Here is a 20,863-nt window from a genome sequence, read left to right on the forward strand (position 1 = left end):
AACAGTATAGTATTTCATAAAATTATTCACTTTGTACTTTTAGAGTCTGACCTGGCTCATTTTAAATTAATCAGTTGATTTCAGAGTTTGGTTTGATCAGGCCTGTATTCATGGCTAATATGCAACTTGTACTGTTGTATATATTGACAGGGAATAATCGGATTACTGATTTAAGCTTCAAGTTGATGAGCAAATCCTGCCCGTACATCAAGCACATTTATATGGCTGATTGCCAGAAGATTACCGATGTTGGTCTTAAGACAATTTCATCACTGAAGTATATTCTTGTATTGAATTTAGCTGACTGTATAAGGTAGTAATTTACATCCATTTTTAACTACTTATTTTAATAAAATTCTGTCTATTCCTAACAAGGAAACAGATCAGTTACCAGCTTTTAAAGTTATATGTCTTTACAGTGTTAATAATATAAGCAAAGCAGAATATCTGTGGGACTGAACCATTGCAGTTTGACTGTCTTTAACTTCTAGAGATAATATATGTGAACTAGGAAGTACTAGGATATAAAGAAAGCTATCTCGTTTTTTGCAGTTATCAGCCCAAATGCAGCAAGTTGCATCACTGTAGAAAAACAGCTGTTATATAGAAATTGTTTTTGAATTTAAATTTTTAATGTAGAAATGAAACAAAATTATGAAGGATTCTAAAGACATCAAATTTCCAGGTTTTGTGCATAAGGGTTAGGCTGGGGAACAAAAGAGGCAAAAAGCCCTATATTTAAAAAATATAGCTACAATTTATTAAATAATGATACAGTTAGGATTGCCGCCTACCTGGAGATTTCTAGGATCATCTTCATTCTAGGGGTACTACATATGCAAATCATTATATTACTTCTGGGATTCTTGAGCCTACCTCAGAAAATGCTGACATTTCTTGTACATATTATTTTGCTGTGTTGAGATGCGCCAGTGTGATATCATAACAGCATGATGGTGCTTCCATTGTGAAGGGGAAATAGCTGCCTTTATGCCTGATTTAACATTTAGAGGGTTGGATTTTCCAGTCTGTCTGCCAAATGGCTGCTTGGGGGGAAGAGGTGTATGTGTTTGGACCTGTGTCTTCCAACTTGGATATTAAAGGATTTCAAAATCCTTGAAGAAGTTTCGCAAGGCATGATAAAATGTGTAAAATTCTGTAAGGTCATTTGTTATTTTTACATACATTTGCAAATGGTCCCAGCAATAGCAAAGTTAAGAATCATAACACATTCTTTTTAAGCAATTTTGTCGATAAAGGAAGCTAATATAAAGAGATTAGAAAAACATAATTGACAGTATACATATATCTGATTTGGTTGGTAGTTCTTAAATACAAAAATCAGATTGTGCCTTAGATGTACGTAAGTACATCAATGGAAAGTTTTATACTGGGCAGAATCTCCCCGAAAAGTTCATTTTTTTTTTCTGTTAATGTTGTTCATGCTTTGTAGACCTACTTTTGTCTGTTTTCTTGAAAATAACTGTAGTCCAAGAGCGAACAATGCTTAGGGACACGCAGAGAATTTTTAAAGACAAAGGATAAAACAAATGTAAACTGGTCAATCATGCTGGGGAGGGCATGGCTCAGTTCCAACCCACTGCATGGGGCTTGGGATTTTGGCAGTGGGGAGGGGTGGCAATATTAACTGCCACCACTCCCTTGCTGCCAACCTTCCCAACCATTGAGGAGCCCTGTGGGCCAGATTCCAAGGCTCTGTGGAGCACATTTGGCCTGTGGGCCAGAAGTTGAGCACCCCTGCTCTAAAAGAACTTTTGCAGAAAGTTTTAGTTCTCCAGAGGCTTACAAGAAGCAATATCTTTTTTTGCCAATCCAACACATTCTTCCTATGCTAGTTATTCAATTTCCATTAAAAATAGTGATGAAAAACAGCTCATCTCTGTTTGTTTAATGTAGGTCACCAGATACAAATTGTCTATTGGATTATGAAAATGTGCAGAATTGACTGTTTGTTTTTATATTTTAGAATCAGTGATGCTGGTGTAAAATCATTTTTAGAAGGCTCCTCGGGCGCAAAACTGAGAGAGTTGAACTTGACTAATTGCTTCCAAGTCACTGATGTCTCTGTTGTGAAAATAGCCCAAAGGTACAATACAGTGTTTGGCAGTTGTAATCAACAATTAGGATTTTGAAATGGTGTTTCTTGAAAATTAAATTTGGAAAGCTATAGCACTTAATACATGGGTAACTGGCCTGTATTAAGCTAGAGGTTATACAAGATAAGCAATCCCATGGTCCCTTCTAATGTTGTAGATCTATGAAAATTGTCACTCTATTTAACTGGGATTTTAAAGGAGTGGGATAGGTAGCAAGTTAGGTGTTAAGATCCTGTTGATATTGAATGGGAACTGGATGCCTAATGTCTTGGGAAACCTTGAAAAGTTAAAGACATAATAAACATTTCTGTTTTTTTTAATGTTTTCAATTTAGGTGCCATAATCTGAACTACCTGAATCTGCGATATTGTGAAAATGTGACTGATGTTGGCATTGAGGCTTTAGGAAATATGTTGTCATTGATATCCATTGATATTTCTGGAACCAACATCTCAGATATGGTAAAAACATAATGAAAGAGTAATTGATATATTTATGATTAATATGTTTATTATCTATCATTAGAGAAAAAATCTTCCACATTTTAAGAAATACTGCACAGGTATTAAGTAATGAAGTATGCTATATTTAAAGTATTTTGTAGAACAGTCTATAATATGAATTCATTAAATTAAAAAAATATAGTTGTAAAATTACAGTAATAGTTACATCAAATAGAAATTGGTCTTTGCAAAGGAGAGTGAGGAATTCAAAGTCCTGATTTACAGGTAAGCTGTGAAGCTGCAATGTGGCTCCTCCAAAATTCATTATTCCATGCCCTGCCTCTGCAGTGATTATACAGGATTTCTAGGCTACTGGATCAATGCATAATTAACATTTGGAAAGTCACTGCCATAGGATGTGGCAGCCAGTGAAACTGTATCTCCCATGGTTCACTGTAGTCCACCATAGTGATTGATGCACCGTGGTAGTTCGACCAGAGATACCCTGGTATAGTGGAATTTGGATTCTCTTCAAGGTTAGCTTCCGTAGCCCCCTGCAAAGATGAGACTTTGTGATCTTGTCAGGAGTATATATAGCCACAGCAAACAACTGCATGGGACTGCTGAGGTATAGCTTTTTGTTGTGGCTTTTATTTCAAAGGGTGCTGAGCCTGTAAATTAGGAAGGTTGCAGGCCACACTGATACAAAAAATCTGAGTTCTACTCTACACTTGGGTTAAGTAATTGTGGTAAGCAAGCACAATCCAAACAGGAAAATGTGAGCCTGAGGCACTGAAACACCTTGAGACATGGAGCAATTCCAGCAGACAGATTAATTTCAAACTGACCCAAAATAAAACATTTTGATTTGGTTCAGCAAACAGAAATGTTTTAATTCAGGTCAATTAGACTTGATGGAAAATTGAAAAATTGTGGCATTTAAAATTTTAAATTTGTGAGGACTGTGTTTTCTTTACAAAACCATTTTCATGCAGAATTCCTGACCAGTGTGCTCACATGAAAGGGCACTAGTTTACACCAGGTTCCAGGGCAAAATAGCTTGAAAGGTGTCAAGTTGCCAAGAAGCTGGAAACAGCTATTGCAGGGAGGAGGGGAGGGGAGAGCCTTAGAGCCAGGTTAAATACAGCAAGCATCCATATAGATGTTTATGGCCCTTAGTAGATCTTCTAAGACTTGCAGGGCTTCTTGCTGTTTCAAATGCTGCTGCTCTGCTGGAGAAGTCTGGAAGCAACTTTGTTAAGGAAACTCTGTGATATTTTCTGTACCCTATCCCCCCCCAACTGATTATTGTGTGTTTTCATTGACTCATGGGGAGGAATGGGACCTCAAAGATCATCTGATCCAAACCCATGCCATGCACTAGCATTGGTATAGATGATCTTCAATGTTTTTTCAGTTCTTGTTCATGTGTAATGATGGCAAGAACTTAAGTATTTGGCTCCAAAGCAGACAAACCAAGCATTTTTAATTCAGTAAAGTTATTTTAAAATATCATAAAGTCACTGTCTGTATTTTTCAGTGTACTTATTTTGATGGCACTTCTGATTCTTGGAACTGTAGCCCACACTATTTTATAATTCAAGAATTTTCTTTTGATTGTTCCCTCTCTGCTGGCCCCAGCCACCCCTTAAATATTGTATAGTGCTGCTTTTCTTTTTGCATACAGCAGAACTTTATGCTGTCGGCAATCATCCAGACTCTTTTGCTTACACTACATTTTTCAAACAGAGTTTTCCATTCTCTGATAGGGTGGAAAAATTAACCCTGAAACTGACCATTTATCATCATTGTAATTTCTAAACTGACTTCTAGCACTGGCTATAAACCTGTCATTATTTTGCCATTTATTGTGTCTAGAGTATGTGCCACTCACTTTTATGTAAATATATGTTTAAGTCTTAAGTCAGAATATGAAGAAAAGGGTTTAACAATTTGCTGTTTAATTTTTATATACTTTGAGTCTATCCACTTTATATTATTTCTTAAGCGCAGCTGGAATAAAATAGATGTTTACACTTTTCAGTTTAAATATTGTAAATACTGTGCTAAAATTACTTTTGGACACTGCTGTAGTGGACATCAAGTTTCAAATCCAGCAAATACAGCACCATTAAATTTGCATTACAGAAGAGGAAGGAATTTTTTTGTATGGATATCTGTTGCTTGTTCTGCCAGTGTGAGTTCAGTGGGTTTAAAACAGCAAGCCATGCAACAAAATATTGATTTTGCTTTCATGAGGAAGATCGGAATGTGCCATATAGGTTTCCTTTGCCAACCGTGGGGGTTAGGTTCCGGAAAGTTCCTGTGGTTGGCAAAACTGTGGTTGGTAAAACGAAAGGCTTATGGGGAAAATGCGGTTAGGGCAAGGGTGGGCAAAATACGACCCACGGGCTGGATCCGGCCCGCAAGGCCATTGTATCTGGACTGCAGGGCACCTAAAAAAATTTTGAAATTTAAAATTTATCTGTCCTTGGTTCCTGTCAAAAATGAAAGGAACCAGGGGCAGTAGGACCCAGGGGAAGCCACAGTGGGCTCCTGCAACAGCAGGGCCTGCCCAGCCCTGCCCCCCCAGCCGGATTCCCCAGCAGGCGCTTCTGGGCTGAGATCATGTGGCTGCCCTGGTGCAGGAAGCTCAGGTAAGGAGGGGGGGAAGGGCAGGGAAGGAGCTGGTGTGGAGTGCAGGGAAAAGCAGCCCCTCCCCTGCCCTGGGGCCAGGACTCCCTGCTGCAGCTGCTTGCAGCTCATGTAGGGCTGTCTTGAGCAGCCCCATGCAGGCTGCAACTGGCTGCAGCGTGGGATGCCGGCCATGGGGCGGGGAAGGGGCCACTTTTTCCCCACACTCAGCACCAGCTTGTAACCTGCCCCTGCTGCCAGCCTGGGCCCTGCACTGGCTCTGGGCTCATCTGTCAGGGTTGCACCACAGTGTCAGCAGCTGTTCCTCCCCCCCCTGCTGCTTGCTGCACCAGGCAGTGTTTGCTGCTGCTGCCCACCCAGAGCTCATGCGCTGGGCAGCCCAGAGGTGGTGGTGGTAGCCTCACCACAGCCCACCGTGGCATGAGCTCCAGGCAGGCAGCAGCAGCAAACACTGACTGGTGCGGCAAATGGGGGGGCCGCAGCTGCTGCTGTTGTGGCACAGCCCTGACGGGCAAGCCCAGAGCCAGCGCAGGGCCCAGGCTGGCAGCGGGGGCAGGTTACAAGCTGGTGCTGAGTGCAGGGGAAAAGTGGCCCCTCCCCTGCCCCGTGGCCGGTGCCCCACAGTGCAGCTGCTTGCAGCCTGCATGGGGCTGCCTGTGCCTGCTCAGGAAAGCCCCACATGGACTGTGAGCGACTGCAGCAGTGAGTGCTGGCCATGGGGTGGACAGGGGGCCCCTTTTCCCTGGTCTCCACACCAGCTCCTTCCCTGCCAGGGAGCAGGGGTTCGGGGCTGTGTGCTGCCCTCTGCCTGTACTGCGGGCCTGGGGGGCACTGGGAGTGAGTGGGCACAGGAGCATAGGGCCCACACCGGTGTCCCGGGGCCAGTGCCAGCAGGGCATAGAGCAGGGCGGCAGGAATACAGGGTCCCAGCTGGCAGGGTCTCTATGGGGCTGGGCCAGCTCCCCTCTTACCTTGCTGGTGCAGCCCTGCCCAGCTCCACAGACCCCTGCCAGCCTGTGCCCTGCTCTGGGCCCCACCGGTGTTGACCCTGGGACATTGGTCCTAAGATGGTGACCAGGAGGTGGGGGACCTGTCAAGGGGCAGGGCTACCCATTCGGTCTTTGACAGCTTGCGAAAACTGGGTAAGCGGCCTTCCACCCGAAATAATTGCCCGCCCCTGGGTTAGGTACTTGAATACTGTACACTATAGTGTATAAATTCATTTTTACTTACCTTTAATACATGGGTGGTCAACCAGGCATAGGCATACCCCTAGGGGTACTTAGGTTATAGGGGGTATGCACCGGTGGGTGGGGATGAAGCGTGCCCACGGTGAGGTGGCAGCGTCTCTTCTGGTGCGTTTGCTTCTTACGCAGAGGAGGGAGAGGTGGAAGGGAAGGGAAGGGGAGAAGAGGGATGCACCAGCTGGCCCCACACAGCACACTGAACTGTGTCTCTGCCCCCACCCATCTGAATGGCAGGGTGGGGATGTTTTGTGCCTGCCTTTGGCGGTGTATGATTGGCTGGTGTCACAGGCCAGCTGGGCACTGTGAGTGTATCAATTCTATCACAGGCCAACTGGGCGCTGCAAGGGTATCAGCCACTGGGCTGTTTGGTTCAGTTTCGGATTGAGAAGGCAAAGTTGGGAGTGAAGTAAAGGCAAATTTATTATAGCTTACACACACAACAGTTAACAGAAAGATAAATGTGATAAGCAGATAATGCAGTATTAAAGAGCTAATAGTAAGTAATAAAGATAATAACAACAGATAGATGGATCAGTTCTGTTGCAGGCCAACTGGGCACTGCGAGGGTATCAGACACTGGGCTGTTCAAAACAACAGACAGACATGGGTTGGCAACTTATAGAGAGTCCCTCGATGCCAGGTACGCGTCAAGTGATTCCAGCAAAGTCAGGTGTCCCTGATTGACGCTGTCGGAGGGCTTACCAGGGAAGGTCCCTTGATCAGGATCTGATCCTCACTCACACGGGGGGTCTGGAGTCCGGGTTTAGAACAGAAAATGACCGTTCTGTTCCCTCCTTCCTGCTAGTCACCTGATGCACATGCTTTTTATACCTAGTCTTATGCTAATCTGTTATGTTTAGAGCCACTCACAATCTTGCCCTATAACTGTTACCCTATGGGATTGAAAGGTGTTAAAAATTATCATAAAAAGGTAAGATCCGGCTTTATCAAATAAGCAAATTACAATGCAGCACCTTTAGGTTTGAAATTGACATTGCTCTGCCTAACCCTTTTAGGTTTCGCTGAATATGCTTTCTTGGGATGTGCTCTCCTGGAATGGGTTGGGTGTGCCAGGCAGTTAGATCCAGTTTTTATTGTCAAAAACCCTGAGCAAAAAACCATTATGTCAGCTAATCTTGCAGCTACAGCTTTGCCTATGGGGCCCAGTCAGTTCCACGAACAGTTAATTTATCATTTTGGTTAAACTTATAACAGACAAGTTACATTTGCGGCTTACAAACTTACAAGCTTTATATTAGCTAATATTACCTGTTTAGGCAAAATACCAAATGCCTCTAAGATTTATTGCTTATTAATCCCTCTGGTTCTGGCTGTCATAGCCAGTCAGCAGCCTGCAAATGGGGCCCTGGCTGGACTGAGTTGTGGGATAATCTGAGCCTGGCGGTAGCAGGAACCACTCACCCGCACCCCTGGACAAGTCGCCAGGCTTGGATTGTCCCACGACCCGGCCTGGCCAGGGCTCTATTCACCATGAATGGAGGCCTGCACACCACTGTGCAGGGCAGCAGGGCACAGTGGCAAGCAGGCCTGCTGTTCCTTGCTGCCCTGCTTTCCTCCCCCATGACCTGACATGGCAGGGAGCAGAGAAGTCACATGGGGATCTCCTTACCCACCGCTGCTTGCCCTGTATTGCCCTGGCGATGCGCCTCCTGCATGCAGGGCTGCACTGAGGGCTGTGCCTCTCAAACCAGCAGCAGGCACAGGAGGCACCTCACCAGGATGAGCGGCGGCAGACGAGGAGATCCCTACCTGACTTCCTGCTGTGCCTGGTTGTGGGGGAGAGAAGCAGGGCAACAAGGAACAGTGGCAAGTGGACCTGCTGTTCCCTGCCACCTCAGGTAGGGCAGCTCCCTGCCACTGTGTGCACATCTGGCAGGGTTGGGGGCCACCTCCAGCTGGGGGAGCAGGGGCTGTGGGTGGGGGAGGAGAGGCACGAGCAGGGTTGGGGGGTTGGCGGGCTGATGCGCAGCCACGGAAAACTATGGTTACCCAAAACTGTGTACCATGGTAGCCAAAATAATATACAGAATATTAACCGTGGATACTCAAAACCATGGTTGGCAAAACTGTGGTTGGTGAGGGAAATCTGTACTAGCAGTGCATCATGCTTACCTGAATTAGGATGCAAAGAAGACACAATGGAGGCATACACTCTTAGATAGCTGGGATATGACTAGACCTGGTCAAAAAGTGCGTGAACTCTCTTTAATATTTTGATAGGACTACTAGGCTATTATTTCATTATGAATGAAATCTGAATGTCAGATTCTTAAGTCCATATTTAAGTACCTTCATGGCTTTCAAAACTGTTGGAAACCTAACAGTTTCTGTTGCCTTCTGTATCGTTTTAGCAGTTTAATTTTTAGGCTCCTGATTTTGAAGAACATTAGTATCATATTAAGAAATGACACTGCATTTATTGCCCTTATGAAAAAACTTACAGGCATCTTAGAAGTATACCTAACACAAGGCCCAGTTTACATAGAAACCCAGGTTGACAGCTAATGTAATGAAAAATCCTACTCTGTCTCTGAACAAGGTTAAAATTCTTACCTTGTGACATTGGAAGGGACTAAGAGGAAAATACAGGTGAGTAAAACTAGGGGCACTTTAACATGTGGTTCTGGGATACAGGGGCAGTGCTTTAATTAGACTGGCTCTGAGACCCACCTTAATTAAAGCGCCACCATGTCTTGTATCAGAGTCCCCACGGTTAAAAATGGCGGTGAGGGCACTTGAACTAAAGCTCATTCAATGAGCTTTAGTTCAAGTTCCCACCACCGCTATTTTTAAGTGCAGGGATGCTGATACAAGAGACGTAGGAGGCTGCTGGAGTGCAGTAATTGCCATGCTCCAGCAGACTCTATTGGAATTCCAGTGCATCGGAGCAGCCCCTGCGCTCATGTATAGGTGCCCTAGGTGCCTAAACAGGACTTGGGTAGAATTCAGGTGCCTAAATAGCAAAAAGCAAATGGCCACAAAGTCCATTAGACCCCTGAATCCATTCAGTGCCCACATTTTGGACTTGTGGGCTAAGTACAGACAGTCAAAAAGCCCAAGGCTAAAGTGATTCAATCTTTGCAGGTTTCCCTAAGCTGCATCAGTTGAACCAATAATTAAGTGAACTGACGTGCACTTTTGTATCTGGAAAGGCAGCCTACAGTGACCCAGACCAGAAGCTGGGGGGCACTAGAGCACGCCTCTCAGTCTGCCTGCCTGCCACTGCTGAGAGCACCTGAACGCAGCAAGTGGGGCCCATCTCTGATTGGCTGCCCAGCACACGCCCTGCCCCCAGTCCCCTGCTGTCTGCCCCCTGCGGGGGTGGTGGGCAGTCACTCCAGCCTTAGGCCCATGTGAGGGAGATCCCTGCAGCTCAGCAGGGGTTCCTTTCACCCTGGAGAGGTCCCCTGAGTGCTGGTGCAGAGGGGGAATTACACCCTTCCACCCCTCAGCATGGTCCGGCACCAGCTTAGCCTCACCCCCACAGGTGTAGGGGGAACAGAGGTACAATAAACCAGTTTAACCTAAATCAGTTAAGTTTGATGCTATGTTCATCCAGGCTAAAGGAGGCCTAGTATATAAATCTAAAATCAGATCCATCTGAAACCAGTTTAGGCTATTTTTAAACTGGCGCATCTGCACCAAACTTCTATTCTGTTACAGGTTTAAAATCGTTTCTGATCACTTAACCCTGTTTGTGTGTGACATCTGCCCCTATAGGGCTTGTCTTTAATAGTGCAGTAGTGAGACCTAGTGAAAATGAGGATGAGCATGCTCCACCTGTGTCTGGCCTACTTGAGACATGTATGCTTGGGGGTTTGGGTAACCTCTGTGGAAGTGCAGCACCGTGGGGAATTCAACTCAGGTTCTCCGTTGTCTACCATGAGTGCCCTGGGCAGCAAGCTATTGAATAAAAAGAACGTCACCCTCCCCACACATGTTTTTGTAAAGCCCAATCTGTTTCATGTTCTTTGACATTGTCTCACAAAGGAATGTCTAATTTTGGATCCTGACAGAGGTAGGCACTGAACTGCACAATACATTCAAGGCTAAGTTGCTTGGTAGCAGAATTTTAGGCATTGGTGGAACTTTAATATTGTGTAAATGTGATACTTATGGACCTCCAGAGTTAGGCAGCATTTCAGTGGGATATTTTTTACTCTGAAGTATAAATTTAGTCACCAAATGTGTCCATTAGCCTTCTTAAAACCCTTTGTGAATCTACCTCATAGTTTCTATTCATTTGAATAGAACCATAGACTTTAGGGAGGGGGCAAGTGCAGATATAAAGGTTTGCAGAATTGATTTTCAAATTGGTAAGGAAAAAAAACTAAGTAGCAAAGGAAAGCCTGAATGTATTCACCAGGAAGTTTAATACTATTTAAAGCTATTTCTATTCATCTATATTAATTTTCATACATTTTAAAAATATTTTTTCTTTTATATTATTTAATTTTAGCATGCTAGTAACAATAACGTACCCGATGCACGTATTTTTCTGACATCTTTAATGTCCATTTCCTTTCTCCAGTATTTCTAAACCATGTCTGCTTTATTTAAAAAATGTGAATCCCTGCTTTCTTTCTTCTTCCCTCTGTGGGAGGTGAAATCCAGTGGTATGTTTTCTACTCACACATAATTGAAACATAAGCTCTATAGTATAATATTTTTGTTTTTAGGTTTCTCATTAAAAAGGATATAAGGTTGTTAGACCTGTCTAGCAAAAAGCATGTTTCAGACATCTCAGCCATAGGATATTTAGGGCATAGTGTGCTGTAAATAGGATATGAACAAACACATAGCATATATACCGACTGTTTTTGTGAGGATTCTTTTCCCTTTCAACTTACATTTCAGAAAGTATTTCCATATTTATTGAAAATCAAAATGATTTTGATAAATAACACATGTAGTGCAAAGTTTCAAGCATGTTTTTATAACAAAGTTTTTTTTTTCTATCCTCCCTTCATATTCAGACATGGTTTGGGGCAGCCACAAATCCAGAAAAAAAAAAATCAGTCTAAATTTTGGAAATTCAGAAAGATATAAAATTAAACAACAGAATACAGGAATTTAGGAGGTAAATAGTCATTCGACCTTAACTAAAGCAGTTGCCATTTCTTCCTTTAAAATTTAGATAAACACAATCATATTGCGAAATATGTAGTTCTTGAAAAAGATGAACTTCATATCCTTCCCGAGGATCTTTTGAAGCTTTACACCACCAATTTTTCAGAAACGCCTTTGGGCTGGGGCCTTGTTTTTTAACATGTTTGCAGAGTATTGACAGCTCTGGTACCTTAGTCCCACACTACAAAAAATGATCCAAAATAAGCCCACTCAAGCAACTGTAGAACATTGTTTGGTGCCTAAATGTATCCCAATCCATTTTGATCTGAAAGGTTCCCCAGGTGTTTATACCTAGGCTTCTTAGCATGCACAGAAGCCCCTCATCAGAGAAGTCAGATACCTAACCCCATTGTTTTCTAGGTGGCATGGTTTGCCTAAGTCCTTGGGAGTGGATCTGTTTTGAGTGCACGTAGTAGCTCAGATCAGCAGCACTGAGTTCAGCATGAAGTATGGCATCCATGGCTAGTGTCACTCAGAAATGTGGTTGGAGGAGGAGGACATATTGTTGGCTGTAGTGCTGATGGTGCCTATTTGTTTTCATAATATTTTAGTGGTTAAACCACACGTATAGGAAGTGGAAGATTTATAACTAGCCGGAGGGAATTCAGACCCATATTTTCCACTGCTGAGGGGAGGGGCCTGGTCACCAGCCATAGAATTGTCTGGGTAGGCAGGAGGGATTCATGTGGCCAGAACAAGGCAGATGGAGCCTGATTCTGAAGCCTAGGTTCTGATCCTTTCCCAGGATTGTTTCTGCTCGTTATCCAATTACCGACTAATGGGCAATCCATAAACAGTTCTGGGAGTAAAAACCAAGACCCAGAAATCTTCCCTCTCAGCAGGCTGCTATGATCAGTGGCTTGCAAATCATGGTTTCTCTTGCTTGGTCTCCTTCTGGCCTGTGCATTCCTTTCTTCCAGCTTCAACAGGAGAGGAGACACCTATGCTCTTTTGGAGGTGGGAGATGTGAGTATGAATCACCTCAGGCTGAGTGGGGCCTAGAATCCAATCTAGCACTTCCTGCTTTAATAAGCTCTTATACAAGGAATGGGTGGTGGCATCACCAGTGAGTCTAGTGAATACATTGCTGAGAAAGATTGGAGTTCAAACATGCTCTTGCATGTAGTGTTTCCTGTTGGCTGTCTCTAAATCCCTTCAGATATGTTAATGTGAATGATTTAGTACATGTAGTTTAGTGATGTAATGCAAAAACAGGTAAAGTATATGCAAAATTGGACCAAAAGGATCTCAGTCAATTTTTAAAAATCAAAGATAAAAACAACAGAAAATAAGACCATGTTTTCCCCATGGCTGTTTCAATATTTTCTTCCACGCTGAGCCTTAGGCATGGAACACTTCTGAACTAATTGATAAAAACCTCTCTGTTTACCTCCTTCACATCTTTACTCAAGAATCACCATTGGTTCAACATTCAGGACTCATCCAGTCAGTAAAAAATTATTTGCATGCCATTCAAGGATGTCCAATTTCAAAATACACAGAAATCATCAGGAACTGTGCTGCAGTTTACCCACTTTCTCTTACTATGTGTTTGCACATAGTAGCTTTGATACGGATTAGGCCCTCAATGTTCTACTGCAACATAAATATTTAATAATATTGTAACAGTAAGTTGCTAAATAGGTTGCAGTAAAAAAATACAGGCTGGATTCTGGTTAGACTTTCATAAGCATATATCCAGAGAAATTCCTTTGGCTTCAGGTGGTACTATTCCAGATTTACAAGGATTTGAAATCATCATCTGGCTCAATATTTTTAGTCTGTTAGAAAACTGATGAGAGAGAGGCTTGTAAGAGACGAGAGAGAATTTGTTAACAAACCCCTGTAGATGTTACTAGCAACAGATGGTTAATGAATTATATGCCTTGTGTTCTCAGAGGAAAGTGGGTGACAAATTACGCACCAACCACATTTCTAGTGAGGAGGAAGAAGAAATGTTAAAAGAAATTTAATGAACTCCAGATCCAGACGGTTCTACCTCAGAATGCTGAAGGAAACAGAGGTAGTGCAACTTGAGTACAAAGATCCAAAATATTTTAAGAAATAGGGAGTGAAATTAGCAAGTTTTCAATGTGCTGAATACCCACACTTTGAGCTGGAGTCACTGGGAGTTGCAGGGCCTCAAAAGTTTGAAAATCTAGCTGTTTTGGGGGGGGGGGTTGTTTTTTTTTTTACACAATAAAAGTTGTGTTTGATTAGAAATTGTGGTATTTGAACTAGATATCAAATGTAAATGTATTTTTCAAAAGGTCCTAAAGTCTATCCACAAACAATTGAGTATCGTATAGGTATTACTACATGAAATTCTATGGCATGTCTTATGTGACAGGAAGGATGTGTCTACACTGCAGTCAAAGTTATCACATCAGTACACATAGACACATCCAAGTCAGTTTTAACTAGCAACTCTGGGGCAGAGCTGTATTGCTACCCAGTGCATCCATAGGTGGTGGATACTGGAATGACCTTCAGGGAATGTTATCTGTGAAATAAGCAGGAGTAACTGATGAATAAGCAGTTGTGGACCAAGCAGCAGCAGCACCACCAGGATGTGGGGAGCACAGCAGTTGGCAGTGGTTTCCCTCCTGAAAAGCCAGGACATATATCCTTTGATGGTGTTGTGACATGGTGAGTACAGGTTGCCTCTATAATAAGCCTGCCCAGCCTCCAGCCATGGGTCTACAGGTCCTCAATGGCAGAGCAGGTGGAAGAAGATATTAGAATCTCAACAGCTGAGAAGGCAGATGAAGGATGCAGCAGAATGAGACCCCCAGTTGTCTTGGTCTCTTTGCCATTGGATCAAGGTCCTGTTCTGTCAAGAACAGTGTGGAAGCTGTTGTGTACCAGCTTCTCCACAATAAAAGAAGTCACACACAGGCATCTTCCATGCCAGCACATTCCTCAAACCCTCTGGCGAACTGTTAATGGCAATGGGAGCAGGATTGTGAGGTCTGGAAGCTCCTGGTCATGAACTGGCATGAAGGCAGCAGATACAAGAAGGTCATCTAGCACTTGGAGGAGACAGGAGTGTGACTGTGTGACTGAGCAGCCCTCTCCAGGATTTATTCTGTTCACCTAACATGGGGAGGGAACTAGAAAAGGTGACTGTCTAATACAGTATACTGTATTTCTTCCTGACTGGATAACTGTGTCCAGTGAAATCACCTTTACTTTTTTTTGAAAATATCAGCGAAGATGCACCATTATTTTTGGGATCTGGAACATCAGGACCCTCATGGACAACCCTAATAGTGAACACCCAGAGCAGCACACTGCAATCATGGCCTGAGAGCTTAGGCATCACAACATCAGTAAAGCTGCACTGAGCAAGACCTGGCAAATGGGAGATGGGAAGTTTAAAGAACATGGAGGTGGAGAACATGGAGCCATTAATCTTTGAGGTTAAAATAGGAGTTACGCAAGGCTGTGTCATTGCTCCAACACTCTTCTCAATATTCTTTGCGGCAATGTTACATCTGACTACCAACAAGCTTCCAGCCAGAGTGGATGTAAACTCCTGAATGGATGGTGAGCTGTTTAGTTTCAGTCAACTCCAAGCCAAAACCAAGACCACCCCTACCGCAGTCATTGAGCTCCAGTATGCTGATGTTGCTGTAGTGTGCACTCCCTCAGAAACAGACCTTCAGGCAATCGTCAACATCTTTACCAAGGCATACAAGAAAATGGGACTGACCTTAATATTCAGAAGACTAAAGTCTCCACTAACAAGCTCCTGATGAACAGTCCCCATCTCCAGTAATCCAGATTCATGGTGAGACTCTGGAGGACATTGAGTATTTCCTGTAACTCAGAAGCCATCTGTCACAGAAGGCTGACAATGACAAAGAAATCCAACATTGCCTCTAACGTGCAAGAGCAGCCTTTGGATATCTGAAAAAATGGTTGTTTGAAGATCACAACATCAGTTCTGAAACCAAGCTCATGGTTTATCAAGCAGTCTTGATCCCCACCTTGCTGTATGAAGCTGAGAAATGGACAACGTACAGGAGACATTTAAAGTTGTTGGAGAAATGTCATCAAACTCCCAAAGCAAGTTCTGTTCTCCCAGCTCAGCCGAGGCCTATGCTCAAGAGGAGGGCAGAGAGAGTGCTTCAGGGACATCCTCAAGGCCAACTTAAAAAAATGCAACATTAATAGGAGACTGTCAACTAATGGGAGACTGTCACCCAGGACCACCCTAAATGGAGGAAGAGTCTGTTGCAGGGATCTCAGTACTTTGAAACCTCACAAGAACAACAGGAGATGGAAAAGCAGGAGCGGCAGAAACAGCGTTTTGTGACCCAAATCAAGAATCCAGCACCACCCACCCCACACGGAAACGTGTCCAAGCTGCAATAGAGTTTGTCAATCCCAGATAGGCCTCATCAGCCATCTTTGGACATGAAGATAAGACGATCATGGAAGCCAATTGTCCTCAACTGCAAGAGATTGCTGAAGAAGAGGAGAAAACCAGCGAGTTAAGGTACTGTTAACAGTGTTTATTCAGTTTCTCAGGTGGGTTTTGCAGGCTGACATAAGTTTTGGGCTACCACAGCTACATTGTTCAAAGTGACCTGCGAGAGCTAAAACTTGTTTATGTGAGGCGTAGTGCTGGCATATCCTAAATCAGAACAACCCAGCTCCAGTCCAGTGCAGGCTGGGTGGCTTCAGTGTCATGTTAGTGGCAGGGGCACTTCCCCACACCCATGATGGGGCCAGGCAGCTGCGAGATGCACTTGTGCCACTGATGCTGCTCCCAGTCCCCCCACTCAATGGCTGCAGTGTGAACACAGATTCCAGCTGGTGGGGAGTTGGGCCAGAACCAGGTATTTGCAAACTGTGTCTGTACTGTCACCACTTCTCTCTACCCCCCCCCCCCTTCTTTCTCCCCCTACCTAAAGCTGTGGCATGGGCACAGCTGGAATCTGGGGCCAGGGAGAGGCAGCTGTATCACAGACACAGCTTGCAGAAACTGGGGCTGGGAGAAGCAGCTGTCATGTGGGCACAGCTCCCAGCTGGCTGGTCCCAGTGTAGGTGCAGGCAAAGCCCACGGCTGCTGATGCATCACTGAAATCACCTGGCTCATGTCAAACCCACGTTTAGATAATTTATGAGAGAAATAATAATGACTATTCAAATTCAAGATATGCTAATAAACTTATTTTCTGGAATATTATACAGATAGCAAAACAGAGACCATTTCTACACAGATTAATATTATTAATAGTGATTCTCTAATAGTGCTGTTATCAGTAAGGTTAAGCAATGTAATTTATAGTATAAAACTTGCCTAATAATTGAAGACAAAATATTATAACTTTCTTCAGATGTCTTAAAGGCAAAACATCAAGCTGAAATTTTAAATTTAATTGTAATTAGTAGCCTGATTTTTAGAAGTTTCTGTTGATTTTGGCACTTCTTTCAAGTTTTGCCAGCTGTTGAAGAATCTGTTGTGCTGCAGGGGCTTGGACTGACAAACAGCTGGGCCAAACAGTTGTTTGTAAGTCCCACCCCACTACAACAGGGGTCAAGGAACCATGTTATTTGAAAAAGAAAAGTACAGCAGGCAAGGTTTGCAGCCTGGTGCAAGTAGCTAACCAAGGGCCAGCTGCAGAGAAGAAAGCAGTCTGCGCGTAGATAAAGAGGAGTTATAGAGCTTCTGGCAGCTGTCTGGGGTAAGTTGCCCCTGCAATAATCTATTGGGTAGTACTCTAAGCAGGCAGGTAGCTAAAGGGTAAGTGAAGGTGAGCTGGGCAAACCACAGCAGATCAGAATAGGCTGGGTAATGAGCTAAGCAGAAACTCCTGGATCAATTACAGGGCAGGCTGGCCCCGACCTCTGCAAAGAGAGGACCTCCAGGGGTATAAGGCTGTTGGAAATTGGCCCACAGGCACCCTAGAGAGCTAGAAGGAGATGGCTAAGGGGAGGAGCTGGGGTGGTTGTGGGATAGGGACTCTGAGTGGACTTTAAGCATTTCAGTGTGAAGTAGTTGGCTTGTGTTTCTGTTTCTGACCAGAAGTTTGAGTTTGCCTACAGGGGAGGTCAGAAGCCACATGAGGACTGTGCCTGGGAGGCACTCTATGACATTAGGGCTGAAGCCAGGATAGAGCCCTGCAAGAGACTTGGACTTGATCTTTACATTTTGGGACTGTCCCACCCAATTAAGGATGGATGGTCACACTATGGCAAGGTATTAGCAGAACTTGTGCATAGAGTTCCCTAGGCCAGCACAGTGTAGACCTACACTTCTTTTTGAATGGAGATGCAGGCAAATAGGAACTATTGCTTCTACTCTCTAGCAATAGTCTGGAGTGGCAAATGCCACTTTTATTACATCTTTTACGTGAAACAATCAATGTAATTTTGGTTTTCTGAAGCTCCAGATGGCTTTTTGCATGTGCTTAAGCCCTTGATTTTTCAATTGAACACTTAAAACATGCCTTAATTCTAAGCACAGATCTCACTTGGGACCTACGTATATGTTTATCTGCTTGTCTGAACTAAACAAAAATGGGAAACCCTGAATCTCTTGCAAGTTTCTTGTAAGAGATGCCAATATATGTGTATCCACTAGAGTAAATTCCATTTTATATTTTCTGGAGGAAATTGGGATTTAGGATTTGATATTTTTTTTATTGGTACTTATATTCAGCTGCCTATATTTCCAGAACTGGCATATACATGTTATCCTCTTTCTCCCAACATTATCATTATACTGTCTACATCTGGCGTCCAGAGCATATTTACACTTTGTTATTTCTGTCTTATGTTTCCCATTTGTTCAGCATGACTGTTGTGAAAGACAATGGATGCTTTGCCAACCAAACTGTTAACACAGCATTCCTATGGAAGAAGATGACCAATTTGTTTTCAGGAGGCTTACTTTGTAGTTTGGTTAGGTTTTAGTGATGTGTAGATGCTGGTATTGGCAGCAGTGTAAATTAAAAAACAAACAAAAATCTAGTTCTTTTGAGGGCTTGAAAGTTAGAGCCAGGTTGTGGCTGGTCCAGTTATCCACAATAAAAACAATAGAAAGCCCAAGGAATCTTCCAGGCCTCTTGTGCTCGTAACCAAAGGAATTGCCAAAGTTGCAGTCTCGTTACTATCTTTAACACAGGCTGTTTCCAGCTAGCATAATCCCTCCGCTCCTGCTGGGATAGTGCGACTCAACACCACTTCCAGCATGAGCTTGTGCCTAACAGCAGCTGTTTGGCTCTTATTTTTTGGCCTAATTAAAACAAGAACTTGAATGCAGGTTTGTTTGTAAGTTGCTTTTTTAATTGGAATTTTGAATACGGATTCTTGAAGGAAATCTGTAGAACATTCTACTGGATGGAAATGCTGATTTGCTTGCTGGCAGAGAATATATTTCATACAGCTCTGCTTCTTCCACTTTCTTTTCTCTCTTATATGAATACGTTCATTGTTTACTTTTGTTAAACAAAACAGCAGTTTTTATATAACTTGGCTGGAGTGAAGAGATCTCTACAAAAAGTACACGTTTTTTACTTTCCAAATCTGGGTGGTAGAGATAAGAAATATAGATCACATGAAGAAGGCTCCATAATGAACACTTGGAAATTTTAATGGAAAAAGTTGATGTATTATGAAAATTAGTTTGAGCTGTGTTGAAGACAAGAATACCAGCAATGTAATATTTATGCATGTGTGAGGCTGGCTTTGTAAAGCAAATCATTTTCTTGAGGAGAGGAGAGACCAAAGGAAAGAGACTTGGGCTATATTCTTCACCCTGTTATAAATTTTCTGTGCGACTTTTTGGGCAACTAATTTAGCTCAACCCTCCATATAACATTTTCTTTTGTAAAATGTAGGTAATAGCTCATAGAGTCTTATTTAAGTAAATTATTTAATGACTTCACAAGGAGTGGCAGTCCTCAGATGGGAGATATCATTTGCAGTAAGGCCAGGATTCAGATTAGTTCAGCAGATGCATAAAGGGTATGTAGGTACATTAGTTGCCTGAGTAGCAAAGACTGATATGTGCCAACAGCTCCAAAACTTGTTAGATGCCTAAACATATTATGCACCTCCATTTTGGACTGCATGTGTCTGTAAGCCTAAACATGTTATGCACCTCCATTTTGGACTTCACATGTCTGTAAGCAGTTAGACTCAGCCTTGTGTGCCCGCTCAGAACTGACCTGTAGTGTAGGCACTTTCAAGTCTCACTCCTGCCCCAGTTTCCTGATTATTCAAAGTTTGAGCATGGGATGCACCCAAACTCTACTCAAGTGTCTAGGAAGGCCCCAGCCATTTGGCAAGAAAACATACCTAATGCTTCGGAGCAGCCTCTGCAGTTCACCCAAGCTACCAACAAATAGAAAGGGATGCAAACAACCACCATAAAAGGCATGTGGCACATCAGCTTAGGGTAAGGCAAATGTCAAGTGTTCTATGTGTAAGACACAGAGAAAGAGGCGACTGCAGGTGGAGGGGTGTCTTAGGGAGATTAGAAACTGTAGGGTGGACAAATAAGCTGCATAGCGATTGGGAATAGATTAGCGGACCGGGATTTAAGAGGGGACTTTACAGAGCTGGAGGGTCAGGCTTAGGACCCAGGGGTTAGAGTGGGGAGGGAACTAGATAGCCCTTGAAGAGGCTTTTTAGAGTGTGTGTGGGTGGGGTGTCACAGGACTAGGGATTGGGGAGGGAAATCGGGTAAAAAGGGAAAACGAAAGTCAGAGAGCAAGGTCCATGTCCAGTTTGCAACAAAGCCTTTGTGTTTCAACAACTACTGACCAAGGAGAACAAATATGAGTGATTAAGGAGCATGCATGGTGCTCACATCCTTATGGAGATTCATTCTGTGGAGCAGCGTTTTTCAATCTGCGGGTCATGACTCAAAACTGGGTCGCAAGAATATATGAAAGGGTTGTGAACAAACTTTAAAAATGGATTCTCCTTCAAAGGAGAAAAAACATGGGTTTTCCCTTGCAGGCTGGTAGTTCCAGCCTGCGAAGGGCTGCTTGGGCCCCACCCTGCCCCACACACTGGAGGGCTAGGGGTAACAAGTCAGGAGTGGGAGGCACCAGCAGGGCCAGGGGGCCATTTTCTACTTAAACTATTTACTGGGTTGGAACTGGCCATCGATGCTCATGAATGGGTCCTGGTACAAAAAAGATTGAGAGCCGCTGCTGTGGAAAATTATATGAGAATTCTTGGCTGGGATAATCTAGTTGGGGGATGGTCCTGCTTTGAGCAGGGGGTT

At 43.5% G+C, this 20,863-nt stretch overlaps 1 protein-coding gene across 1 annotated transcript in view; it reads left to right on the top strand.

Moving 5' to 3' along the window:
- Positions 1–20,863, top strand: part of FBXL13 (F-box and leucine rich repeat protein 13) — a 228,470-nt gene that overhangs the window by 169,249 nt on the left and 38,358 nt on the right. The window contains exons 15-17 of the mRNA XM_019509463.1: positions 151–313; positions 1,988–2,107; positions 2,452–2,578. Of these exons, the coding sequence (XP_019365008.1) occupies positions 151–313; positions 1,988–2,107; positions 2,452–2,578 (410 nt within the window). The remainder of the gene's footprint in view (positions 1–150; positions 314–1,987; positions 2,108–2,451; positions 2,579–20,863) is intronic.

The sequence above is a fragment of the Gavialis gangeticus genome, unplaced genomic scaffold (genome assembly GCF_001723915.1).
Source record: "Gavialis gangeticus isolate Ggan-Ray unplaced genomic scaffold, GavGan_comp1, whole genome shotgun sequence".
NCBI lineage: Eukaryota > Metazoa > Chordata > Crocodylia > Gavialidae > Gavialis > Gavialis gangeticus.